At 36.4% G+C, this 13,169-nt stretch overlaps 2 protein-coding genes across 2 annotated transcripts; one reads left to right on the top strand and one right to left on the bottom strand.

Moving 5' to 3' along the window:
* Nucleotides 1-5,670: 5,670 nt before the first annotated feature.
* Nucleotides 5,671-9,795, top strand: LOC132204235 (uncharacterized). The gene is made up of 3 exons (XM_059632609.1): nucleotides 5,671-5,773; nucleotides 8,892-9,096; nucleotides 9,458-9,795. The coding sequence occupies exons 1-3, from the start codon at nucleotides 5,771-5,773 to the stop codon at nucleotides 9,619-9,621; spliced, it is 372 nt and encodes a 123-aa protein (XP_059488592.1). The 5' UTR covers nucleotides 5,671-5,770; the 3' UTR covers nucleotides 9,622-9,795.
* Nucleotides 9,274-13,133, bottom strand: LOC132204232 (glutamic acid-rich protein-like). The gene is made up of 5 exons (XM_059632604.1): nucleotides 12,981-13,133; nucleotides 12,654-12,749; nucleotides 11,724-12,597; nucleotides 10,883-11,669; nucleotides 9,274-10,776 (listed from the first exon to the last, which is right to left on the bottom strand). The coding sequence occupies exons 3-5, from the start codon at nucleotides 12,591-12,593 to the stop codon at nucleotides 10,136-10,138; spliced, it is 2,298 nt and encodes a 765-aa protein (XP_059488587.1). The 5' UTR covers nucleotides 12,594-12,597; nucleotides 12,654-12,749; nucleotides 12,981-13,133; the 3' UTR covers nucleotides 9,274-10,135.
* Between the last annotated feature and the right edge of the window lie 36 nt (nucleotides 13,134-13,169).

Raw genomic sequence — 13,169 nt, 5'->3', positions numbered from 1 at the left:
CAAAAGAAATTGAAAAACACCAAGGCTAAAGTAAAAAATTCAATGTGTCGGTGTGTTGAATGTTCGTAATTAATTGATATAAAATACGTGTGCTTACTTAAGAAAGAGAATTGTCCTGACTTGACGCTGTGTTCTTCTCTTGATATATCATAACTAACCATTCACACTCGACCACTTTACGTAGGTTTTGACAAGAGCTTTTTGGTCACTTAAAACTTGTCCGAGAACGCGCACTACTTTCCATTAATCAATCTGCTGCTTTTAAGACAAAGAAAGAGACACCTGCTTCAAATCGCATCATTTGAAAAATGCTGCTGACACGCTTTGACGCATAATAAATATTTAAAAATATAATAACAAACTCTTCTTGGTTCAAGAGAGGACGGATGTGTGATACACTTTGCCGCATCTGCTGTGTTAATCATGATTTCACCTTTTCGGGTCGAGTTAATACAAATTATTTTGACCAACCCCGGTTTTACGAAGATTTGACGAGAAAAAAATTAAATGAAGTACATGATACGCTAGTAAAAGTTGTTCATGCCTTGCCTGCCCTACGATCTTATATAACGAGACATAATAGCATATATAATTATATGATACGCATAATTGACTATTGGCATAAATGAATGTACTTGGCCTAAATGTAAACTATAGTACATAATCTTGTATAACTCTTTCTCTCTCGTTTTAAAATCATCAAGGGAGGCCTCCTCTAGGGGGTGGTGATCGCGCATGAATTAATTAATTAAAGGTGGAGTCGACAAAAAAAAACTTACAAATGGAAATTGAAACTCGCGTCAAGTACGGCCAATATATAGTGTATGAAATACAGCGAACAAGTGGAAAACCAGTTGGGAAAAGTGCATTTTTCGGACTGAAATTAATATCGTCGGTGAACTTGATGTTTTATCAGGGGGTAATAAGTATTAAATTTGTTCTTGAATAACAAATCAAACACGGTGGCCATTTTTAATCATGTGTATAATTAAAGATATATCTATATTTAAAAATCGATTCACGTTATTATTCCCATCAAGATTCATTCTGCAAATTTATAATAGAGTAATTTCAAGGGGCAGAGCTAGAGAATTTAAAAAAAAATTATTAAATAAACCCGCCACTACCTTATATTAAATCTCTGTAAAGAAGAAACAAAAACTTGAATTACTCTATACATACTGCTTAAATGCGCGCGCCTTACAATGTCCACTAATGAAGAAGCTTCTCATTCTGTTGAAATTAGACACTTCAAAAGTATCGCGGATAGAATTCGAATGATGAGATTAAAAATAAAAAATATAAAGAAGAAACAAATGGCAGCTTTATTAATTTCGGAATAAAGGCAGCACGGTGTAAACTAGATCTAGAGGTTTCCTTCTTGGAACATAATGTGATGGGAAAAGGAAATTAATTACCAGAAAGAAGCGAGAAAAATTTGTAAAAAAAATACTTCTTCTTCTTCTTCTGATCGATATATTTGCGACCCCTCAGCGCTGAAAATGAAAAATCGAGCTACCTCTGCTGTGTTTTTCTAACCTGCTACCTTTCCCTGGGGATTTTTTAAACAAACAAACAAACTAGTCACGTACATACACACAAACTACGGGATTAGGACACGGGGCGAGAATTGTAATCGATGTGTAAAAATTGAAATTGCCAGTTCCACCGATTTAAATAAAATACCTGACGAAAACCGAGAAGAAACGCGCGCTCTCTTTCACAATCGAGTCATTATGTTTTGATGCGAGTTTTGATACATTAGGTGTTTTTGAGAGATCGTTACGATTATATTATATTATTATTATTCTATAATAATTAAGTAATTGTGTACCGAATCGTATAATTACTTCTTATATTGTATGTTGAATGTGAGCTTTTTGAAAAATTTCTTATCATATATATCGATTGTTGATTCATTATATAAATATTTACCTACGTATGCTGTGAATTCGTGCGAGAGTTTTCAAATTCAAACTCTTTTTGAATACATTTGAAAAAGAAAGAAAGAGCGAAAATTCAAATCGGCGTGATTGAGCTGCTCTCTGGATAATTTTTCCTTTCCTGATTGTTGCGCGCGAGGTTCTCATTATATTGTTAAGCTAAGTATTTTTCCTTTTTTTATTAGCAGCGAGAGATATGAAAAGAAGTATTATATTGCCTTTTGAGAGTCTGCGGCGTTTTTACGAGACCCTCCAACTTTTGCAGTGTGATTAGAAAAAAATGCAGTAGTCGTTGGAGGCGTTGAAATCATTTTGTTCTGTCCCGCGAGAGAGGTGCGTCTCTTTCCCTTTTGAAGAAGATTACATTGAAAACTTCCTCTCTTGGTCACAAAATAGTTAAGAACTTTGTCAGTATTGGAACTTTTTTATTGTACATTATATAATTATATCTCTATACGAATATGTTTTTAATTAAAAAACTTCTTAAATAGTGGCAGCTTCGGAATCGGTGCTACGGCGAGGGGAGATCGCGCACGCACTCGCGCCTATTATAATATTAAAACTTTTTGAAAAGATAAATAAATTATGAAATCAATCGATTCGCCTCTGATATAATAAATGGATAAAAGAAGAAAACTGCCCTATACACCGGACGAGAGTGAGTGTGACATTTTTTTATTCGCTCGCTTTTTACTAAATTTAAAATCGACAAAAATAATATTATTATAGTTCTCAAGAGTCGCGTTGAAGTAATAAAGAATAAAAGCGCTGCACCGGTCTGTATTAAAAACAAACAGAGAGGAAAAAAAGCATCAAGTACTATGTAAAAAAAATGATTGTGTGGAAATTAGGAAAGAAAAACGCAGCGCGCGATCATGTAATGTTATGAAAAAAATATCGACTTATTGAGTGTATCATTTATATTGATAAGAAAATCTGCATTCATTGTAAAAGATGATATATGAGATGAGAATTTCTTCTTATTGACATTACATTATTATATTCCATTTTGACAATGCACTGATATAATACTAAATTATTTCTATAGTATTCCATGTAATTAAAGCACTATCAAGTTTGTTCTTATTTACAAAAAATAAATTTAAAAAGAAGAAGAAAGGATAAATATATGAAAAAAAAGTCTCAAATGACTGAGATGGATATCATCTCTATTTCTCTCTATCTCTTTCTGTAAAAAAAGAAAATATTGAAAAGAACAAAAGTGTGGAAACAATATATAAAATAACTAAAATCTGCAGCTTGTATTGACAAAATAAAATTGTCTGCAAACAACCGATGTTTCTTTTCTGCACCAACCTGATTGGGGATGGGAAAAACTGGGCATGATCACCTTAATTTTTAATAAAATTGATGGAAATAATGTACTAAATAAGTTCAAATTAAGGTTAAAAGTTAAAATTGATGATTTAAAATCACTGAAAAAGAATCTATTATAGGGTGGGTCCCAATATGAGAGAATCGATTATTGCAGCGATATATTCTTGAGAAGCGATTCTCAAGAAGTGATTCTCGCGCAAGGATTCTCAAGGAACGTTTCAGACATTGAAAAACCACCACAGAATAGTTCCTTCAAAATCCTTGCGCGAGAATCAATTCTCGAGAATCGCTTCTAGAGAATCACTTTTCAAGAACTGCTGCAAGAATCGATTCTGTCATATTCGGACATTTTGGACCCACCCAAAGTTATTATTTTTCCAAATAAATTTAACCCTTTTACACCTAATTTTGGAAAATATCGTGATTTTTGTCATCAATACAGCCTAAAATAATATTTTGGAACAAAAAATAATACTATTTTCTCAAGCCTGAAGCTCATTAATAAAATGAAGCAACTTTTGGAACTTTTTTTATAATTCCAGTCAACCTTGCCTTTATAATCTTAATTAATTGGTCCAGATGAACGATTCACCATAAAAGGTGGGTTAGATTCTCATTTTTTATGGAATTACGTAAAGAGTCGCACGATTTGCATACTCGGGCGATGGGCTCGATCGGCGGCCTTGGTCGAGATGCTGCGCTGGATGTGCTTTGCCCTGTAGCAGAGCACGCGAAACAATTACTGCCCGGCTACACGGTACGACCTTAACTCGGAGGCGAGGCCGGCGGTGTCGTGCTGAGTGGAATCCTCGCGGCGCAATCAGCGCCAAAACAACAAAAGGAACCTTTATGTGCAGCACCAGGAAGAGCGAGCAAACTATATGGGAGGATCTTTTCCCACACGACTAGCTAATTAGCCCCGCAGGAAGATGATGCACTTATTATTTGCTACGAACGAGTGTCTTGAGAGGCTACTTAAGGTCTCGCCATTCACTTATAGTTTCATTGAATTAATATTTCAAGATGAAAAGATTAGCATTTTTTTTTTCTTTTGAATTCATAATTATTAGATTCAAGAGTTCTTTTTGATTTGTCTGTTGTAGAAGAGTTCAAAAATAATCTAAAACTTCAAAATTAAAATATGAAAGATAATTTTAATTTCTATCAATTGAGAGCGACAATATTAACGATTAAAATTTTTCTCTTTTTTGCGATACAAAATTATTTTTAATTTCCTCACCATGAAGTAATTTAACTGCTTAATTATGTCCAAATGCAAAAACGAAAACTTGTTATGCGTATTTTCATTTAATTTGACACGTTTTGTACAATTTTGTCTCGTTTTAAGCTGTTTTTTACAAAAAATAATCGGTTTTTGTACTGCGATCTATTGAAATAAAATTTAAATCGAAAAATTTTTGGCGTAAAATTGCAGGATATTTGAATAAGATTACTTTTTAAACATCCACGGGCAGAAAAAAGTCAATTGACTAGAATTTGTGGATTTAATATTGATAAAAATTGCTTTTAATTAAATTAAGTAAATAAATGCAAATTTGCACGAATAACATTTTTTAGTTCAAAACTAATTTTCTTACTGACGTCAGAGTCAGTTACAAAACAGGTTAAGTATGCAAATTTTTTTAATTTGATGTACTGTAGAAGAAAAATTATTGATTTCGCACTTCACATAGAGTACAGATAATAAAATCCTTTCATTTTAGCGGTGAAATTTCTAGAACACTTTGCTTTGCCATAAAAATATCGAAAGTTAGAACAGAGCAAGCCATTAATTTATAAATAAGATAAGATTTTCTAACAATCATTTTTTTTTACCATTCATTAATTACCACCTTTTGATAATGGAGAAAGAAAGAACCTTCGATCAAAGTGACGCTTCCGCATTTTCCAGACTTCTTAACTTTCCTCGACGATTTGCAGATTTCGTGCAGAGAAATAATGAATAGCTTCGGAATAGACGGCGTGTCAGAATTTTTTTTCACCGCGAGCACGCATGGAAATAATTTGCTGTGCGCAATTAAAGATTGACGAGATTTGCATTGGTCTTCGGTAGTGTTTTGCAATTCGGTCCAAATTATACGTTCGTTCTTGAACGAAAGAAAACACGCCGACCAAGGTATAGGTGCGACATATAATTACATGTAATTAGCCCAAAATGCGATGAGGTGTCACCGAAAATTCAAAATTTGCTCCAGAAAAATTCAATAAATAAATAAATTTCTCCGTTTTTGGGCCTAATTGTAAGATGTGTAAATTGTGAAGTGTCGGGGCCGCAGACGAAGAGGGCCCTGGATTACATTACATTAGTTGATTAGAACGCGAGGCCCATCGTTGCGCTGAAAGGTTGGCTCGGAGCGCCAAGGCCGCCCCTCTCACCTTTGGACGCGGCGGCCGAGTGCTGAGAGCGCGCACCAGTGTTGGTAAACACGCACACCCGGGCACACACACAACTCCATCAGGGCTCCACGATGGTGAGCAATTCAATATCGTTCGTTTGTTTCATTTGCTCCAGTTTCATTGTTGCTTAATGATCTGGTAAAACAAAAGATAATAATTGTAACAGAAGAAAAAATAGAGTTGCACCTGCATTTTTGCTACAATTCATGGAAATCATTTTAAAATCAATCAATTTAAGTATAGACTAAAATAAAATTCACTTTTTATATTTTAAATAAACTAAAGTAGACCTTTTTCATTAAAAATTATATGAAATTCAAAATTTTGAAATTGACTGCAATGAAAATTTCATTTTTTTTTTTACCAGAGTTTGCAACAATGGAACAATGGAAATAATTTCTAAATCAATCAAACTTAATTACCGACTATAATAAATTCGCATTTTTATAATTTAAATTAACTAAAGAAGACTTTTCTTAATTAAAATTCCTATTAAATTCAATGTTTTGAAATTTACTGCAATAATTATTGAATATTTTTTAAATTTTTTCACTAAACCAGCCTGGAATTTAAGTTATTCAGCCCAGCCTGTAATTTCGCTTTTGTTTCATTCTTGCTGGCCATACTCGAGAGCATTGAGCTGCAGGGTGTGGTTCCAATATTGGCCATTGTCTATTCTGCTCGGGCAGCCTTGCCTTCGACGTGTATATATCACTTTAATTGGATCTTTCGCTTTTCCTCCGCTGCACCTTAACTCGTCCACTCGGCATTATTTTATATAACTGTTTACAAATGCTTTATATATATATATATATTTTATCGATGCGCATTAGATCATTCGCTGTATAGAAGTTTTTCCCTCGCAGAGTCGTGCCTGAATTTGCCCTTCTTACATACAGACGTGCGGGTCCATAAACCTGTTCTCGCGCGTTATTTTCATGTCGAGCTCCCACTCGCGAAGTACAATTTTATATCATGAGTGAGAACATACTTCAATTTGGAGCGCAATAGAATAAATCATAACGATCAATATTATTATTGTTCATTCAAAGTGCCGACCGCAGAAGAAAGAGAAAAGTTGCTTTGCTTACTCTTAAGCAATCAGAATATTTAAAAAAAAAAAAGTCGAGTGGCTAATAAATGACAATTAAAATATTTTTATTTGTTTATTTTACTAGCAACAAAAGCTAGAAATTGATTTCTGATTAAATAAGTGATATTTCGAATCAACCTTGTAAAAAATAATTCATCAATCACCGTCAAAAGGGTAACAAAATATCGGTCTAATTTCAGGTTAAATTTGATTAAGGGAGTTACCGGAAGTTTTTCACCATTGGATTGATAATCTAGTTTTAAGAGAGATTTGAGGGCAATTCAAAAGTCTGTCGTTAAAATTACATAGCGGGTTGAGATTAAGCTTTTCGATCGCTCTAGTTGAATTTATAATTTACAAATTAAATTCTTAAATTTCAGTACTGACAAGGGCCAAATTTTAATGCTTTATTTATTCCGCCTAAAATTTACAATTTATATATTAAAGAAATAAGTTAAAGCGTAATTCTTATTTAATAAAATTCTCAAAATTCCTAATTTAAAATCTGGTTCACCTCTTCCGCAACAATTTGAAACGGTTAATGGTCGCAACAAATAAATACAAAGTGAACTATGCAGTCTACAAAGTACAAAAGAAATTCGCAAATACCGCCGGATCATTAATTTAATTTGCCTGCAACTTCACTTTCACGTATGTGCATGTAAAACTATAAAAGAACTTTTGAATAACGCAAAAATTCTCAGACCTAAATTCATTCCAGTTTCACTTTTATAGGTCCAGGACAAGTATTTTAAATTTTGCTTTTCTTTCTCCGCAGCTCTGATTTACTCGTTCAGTTAGAGCTCGTTTTCAAAGGTTGTTCGGTGCGGTTTATAGACAATTTCTAACAAATTCGCCATAATTGATAATTAGGATTGTTGGCCGCAAAAACCGACTAGACTTTCGACATTTTCAACATTGCGTTTTATTACGCGACAAAGAATATACTTTTGCTACCTTCAAGAAACGAAAAATGACCTCCGACGTGTAAAGGAGTTAATCGTTCTTCTCTCGGCGGAGGAGAAAAAAATCCAGCTCCGAATTTGGTGCTCGATTTTTTTTTCGCAACGCGTGCCTGGGATTATTTACGAGGCGAGTTGGCGGCGCTGGCCAAGCGAATTAGGCTTTTCGAACACGTCCCACGCGAGAAGATTGATATTTATTTTCAATTTAGAAAACACCCTCGCCGTCTAGCATAAATAACTTTTCGACAGCGCTTTCCCTTTCGTAATTCGCGGTGCCAAAATTCGCGAGATATTGAATTAAAACAATAAAAAAAAATTAAAATGGCTGATTTTAAATTACTTTTTTCATTATTTATTTTATTATTGATTCTTCTAAGTCAATACAAAAGATTTTAAAAATAGATGAAAGGGTTAAAACGCCTGATATCAAAAGAGACTCAGACGCCACGGTAAACCCACAAATTTTACTATAGTTATTTTTATTTATAGTTAAAATCATTACCTTTTAAATGTTTTACAAGTTTAAATTAGCAAATTACAGTTCCATCGATTTAATAGTTGCAAACACCGTCGTAAAACTTTGTATATGATTTTGCAAACCCCTACCACGACATTTTATTGGCCCTCTCGTTAGAAACGACCGCAGCGATTTTATATTTTTATGCTTCCTAATTGACTCATCAAATCTTGATAATTGCGTCGATATTTTACGGCCTTCGATCGCTCACCGCCGTTTATCATTTCAATTTTCTGGCAATTTAATCCTTTTGTTAGTGCTGGAAAAAAATGTCGCGGTTTAATTATTCGATAACGGCAGCACGCGGCGCGATCCAAAAGTGAAAGTGATTCCAATAATGTCTGACGATCGGGACGGCTGCCATGCGGCGCGTAAATTTAATGCAAATTAGTCCAGATAATATTCATCTAGGCATGTTAATCCGTGTGTTGCGGCCAAAGGGATTTGGTTTCAGACACGAAAATGACATAATGATGTTGAGAGATGCCGAGGAGAAATTAGGTCGAAAGGGTCTTACCGCAAATACCAGTCATGACGCGCGGAATTCTTTTATTTTCTAGTAAAAGTGCAAAACTTGTCGCAAAAAAATAATTATGCGCAATGATGTTGCGTTGCAGATTCGGTTGGTGATGGCCCTCGTGCTTGTGCACGCCTGTGCGGCGGTGATCGTCAACCCGCGCACCGGCGAGGTCGGAAATCGGGACTTCCTGAAGGGCAGGACCTTTGCCCCAGCACCGGTCACCCAAGCCCCCGTCAACCCCCACGCCAAACAGTACAAAGTCAAGGAAGAACCGCAAGAGCCCACCACTTACAGACCCCCAGGTAAAGCAAAATAAAAATATTTATTAAAAATTTAAAAGAAAAATTCTAAAATTTCAGCATTTTTTTTTTTTTACTTGTAAATTTATATTTCTAAAAAATTAAAAAAACTTCCTTATCATTTTTGAAAAAGTAAAAAATTATTGGAAAGTACTGGAATTAAATTCATTTTTATATTTTTAATTGTATTTAAATGTCCGTTGATTTTATTGCTTTCTACATAATTTATTATAAAAATATCGTAAAGGACAAGTAAAAACAGATTCATTTACAAAAGATTGTGAAACTTGAAGACTTTTTGCAAGCACAAAAAGATATAAAGAGAAACATTTGTCATTTATATTGTGCTCTTGTTTGATTTTAGCATTTTACGTCGACCCGAGAACAAAGCAATTGGTTAATTTCAAGTGGCTCGACAAAGAGAGGCTGGTGTTGCCGTCCAAGTGGAGTTCGAACGCCAACTCGTTGGATCACTTGACCCGCGGCCACATCAAGCAACAGTACCAATACATTTACTTTTACTACTAGAAGAGCACCAACACATACATCGCGCCTCATCCAACTGATTTTTGCTCACACGAGTGATATAAATCAATTCATCCAACTGAGACAAACCAAAACTTGTCACATCACGTCATTTTTCGCCTAGATTTTTATTATTATGTATTTTTACCAATGTAACGTTAAATGATATTTTTTTTTACGAATGTGTGAAACGAGACTGAAATTTTGCTGATTTCCGCACTTTCTCCATCTTCCGGGAAATCACTTTCTTATCAAAATTTCAAATACGTTATTATGTATCAATAGCGAATACCCTTTAATTTATATGTTAAATGTTTCATAAAGCACTCACGATGTTAAGAGTCTTCGTATATATATTTCTCTAACTTTGAACGGAGTAAGATATTTTCTTGTACTGTAGCACTGGTACGAACCATTTCACTGGCCACTTTGCAAAGCAATTGATTGAATAAAGTTATATTCAAAAGGAAATAAATCGTGGCTGTCTTTGATTGATTCGTGACTGAAAAGCTGCTGCCTACCTTGTCTGCTCTTGACGCCACTTCAGGTAGGCGATGAGATCATGGGCCTTGGTCCTCAATTCCAAACGGCCGAGGTTGAAGATCTCCAGGACGTTTACTCCGTATGTGCCGACAATTTCTTCCAATTCCTCCAATATGGCTCCTTTCTTAAGCAGCAAAGCCAACTTCTTCAGTTGGCCCAGCACCCAAGGGACCTTTTGGTCCATCTCGCACTCCGGAATCGAGTAAAGGTCAGAGACCTCGAGAAAGGATGGAACGGTGGGAAAGCGCTCCAGAATGCCCAAGGTCACAACTTGACCCACTTGAGCCGTGACATGTGGCTGGATGATGGAGGCAACCAAAAGGCACCAGGGGTCAGTGCCCAAACTCTCGTAGATCAGGTGGAAAGGTGACATCGGGAGCTGCTCTGTCTGTTGCTGGACACTTACATCAACCTCTGTCAGTCCACCTTCTTCAACAGATTTCAAAGTTTCTTCTTGTTCTATATTATTGACAGGTTCTGTACTATCTTCCTTAGGCATCTCATCTTCGATGACAGTGTCTTCTTTTTCCACCTCATCTTCTATGACAGCGTCTTCTTTAACCACCATCTCATCTCCGATGACAGTGTCTGCAGTTGCTTCCTCTTTAGTGTGCCCTGAAAATTCAGGAAGTAATTAAAATTCATTATCATTTCAACTAAAAATTATTTGACAATGATTTAGAAGAATTAAAAATTTTATTATATTTTACAAAATTAGTACCTCCTAAGTATCCACAGGTTTTGAGTACAGTTTCAACTTGTTCCAACATCTCCTCTTCGGAGTCATCATCACTGTCTTCAAGGTCTGCTTCATTGATTGACAAAATTTCTTCCTCGTCCTCTACATCCTCATTGATCATTTCGCCATTCTGATCCTCAACATCTTGGTCTTTGCCAGCATCTTCAGTCTCATTTTCAACCTCAACAACTACCTCCGATAGCTCAGGATTTTCCTCCACCTTAACCGCTTCATCCTCTGCAGCTGGTTCCTTCTCCGGAGTTTCAAGTACTTTACTTTCAGGCAAATTGCCATCCTTAGCCAAAACGTTGTTCTCTGAGAGAATTTTGTTTGTTTTTGTGGTCTGCAGCTTCTCAACAACCTCCTCGGCTACTACATTGATTGCAGTTCCCTCATCTTTTGCATTTATGTCCATTCCAGAAGGCACTTCCTCAGGCAAATCTCCTTCCTCCGGCAAAACAAAGAGCTTTATGCAAGTTTGGTCTATCTTGTCCAAATCTTTGCTGTTGATAACTATGATTTTGTCACTATCCGTTGAGGCTGACGAGGGACAGCGCTCTGGTTCTGCAGTTTCTTCTTCCACAACATCCTCGATCTTTGCACTTCCTTCCTGCTCATGCTTTTGCTCAACATTTGCAGAAACAGGTTCAGGATTTTCTACTTTTGCAAAATTTGTATCGTCTAATGCCAATTCTACATCATCCATGGGCAATTCGTAGTCTTCTGCCTCAGGTGATGTTCCATTCACCTTCTTCTCTTCGAAGAGAACCTATGAACAAAATTATTAGTTTATTCAATTTAACCTTAAATTACTATTAATTACTTTTCCAGCTTCCATTTTGCCCTCATTGGTGGATTCCATCACTTCAGAATTAGTAGTGGTAACCTCCTCCACAGCAGCCAAGTCGTCTGTAAAGTCTATTTCATAGTCGTCTCCATCTTTTAGCTCAGAGTGATGTTCCTCTACTTTTTCATCTTCTTCAAGCTCAACGTCATCCTTCTCATCTTCACTAAGCTCAACGTCACCCTTCTCTTCTTCTTTATTCTGCTCCTCAAGCTTTTCATCCGTCTTCTTTGCCTTTTGTTTCTTCTCCAAATTTTCACTGGGGCCTTTAACTGCAAGAATTGCAGGAGAAAGGGCAGCCGCAAGAGAATTTCTAGTTTGGCGACTGGTCAGACTGGTGGTTCCAGATTGGACGTCCATCTTAGGCCTTTTGGGATCCACAACAGTTGGACTCTCTAGCATCTTCCTCTTGGTGGTCACAGCATCACCAGACTGATTGCGACGCCTCTCTGAAAGGACGGCCGACTTCCTTGAAGATTTGCTTTTCTTCGGCTTGGTCTTTGCTTTTCCCTTTACAGACTTTGGGGCGTCCTTTTTGTTCTCCTTGATGTGTGGTCTTCCAGGTGTTTTGTTTGAGTTTTCCTCCTTCATCAGGGCTGCTGCTTCCTTCTTGAAGACATTCTTAACCAGCTTTTGGCACACATTGTAGACATTCAAATCCAGCTTGAGTTTGTGCGCCTTGCAATAACGTTCAATTTCAACGTTGGACCTAAGGACGGTTTCGTCTGGAGCAATTAGGACAACGTCCTTCTTTCCTGCCGAAGCACCAGTCACTCGCAGGTAAATTCTTTTGTGCCACCCACCAGGAAGCGTTTGGGTGATGGCTTCGGGTCTCTTGAGCTCCTTCATTTTACTAGAAAATATCAATTTTGTAATTCATTCCTTTTAATTATGAAAAAAAAATGCTACCTTCTCCAATACTCGGCTACCGGCTGGACTAATTTTGGATAATTGAATTCCAGTCATTAAAAACTCGACGCCAGTCCTGCAAGAGTAAATGCCCAACTGCAAAAGGGAGCAAAAATAAGTTGCAGGAAGAAACTTGGAAACGCACTTTGAGCCCTTTGGCAAACAGCCTTGACTCTCTACAGAATGCAACATTTAGCGCGCCAAAACGAGACAATTTTAATCACGAATTTCACACACATTTTGCGGTGATTCGCTAAAAAGAGCACGGATGCTGGTTCCTTGCGATCTTTTGCAAGCGATAAAAGCTTTGTGGATTTCAAAACGAACCTGCAAAACGGCGAATTCGTCGAAAATTCTTCGATTCAGTCGGCACACAGCACAGCAATTTCCCATCAAAACGTAACCTGCTTGTCTCAACATGTGAGAACTTGTTTTTGTTCGGCTTTTCTCGTTGTTTTGGTTGACAAGAACGCCGCTTGGTGACACCCTAGTCTAGGCTAAGAATCCGACCAATCG

This window comes from Neocloeon triangulifer, unplaced genomic scaffold (genome assembly GCF_031216515.1).
Source record: "Neocloeon triangulifer isolate White Clay Creek 2 clone unplaced genomic scaffold, ASM3121651v1 ptg000022l, whole genome shotgun sequence".
Lineage (NCBI taxonomy): Eukaryota > Metazoa > Arthropoda > Insecta > Ephemeroptera > Baetidae > Neocloeon > Neocloeon triangulifer.
This window is presented reverse-complemented; position numbering and strand designations above follow the sequence as displayed.

Bases quoted from the DNA above. Each gene is read 5' to 3' on its own strand.
- LOC132204235 (XM_059632609.1), top strand. The intron at 9,097-9,457 runs GTAAAGCAAAAT...GTTTGATTTTAG, and splicing joins CACCACTTACAGACCCCCAG to CATTTTACGTCGACCCGAGA.
- LOC132204232 (XM_059632604.1), bottom strand. From the start codon at position 12,593: ATGAAGGAGCTCAAGAGACCCGAAGCCATCACCCAAACGCTTCCTGGT. The intron at 11,670-11,723 runs GTAATTAATAGT...TTTTGTTCATAG, and splicing joins GCAAAATGGAAGCTGGAAAA to GTTCTCTTCGAAGAGAAGAA. The intron at 10,777-10,882 runs GTACTAATTTTG...CTGAATTTTCAG, and splicing joins AACCTGTGGATACTTAGGAG to GGCACACTAAAGAGGAAGCA.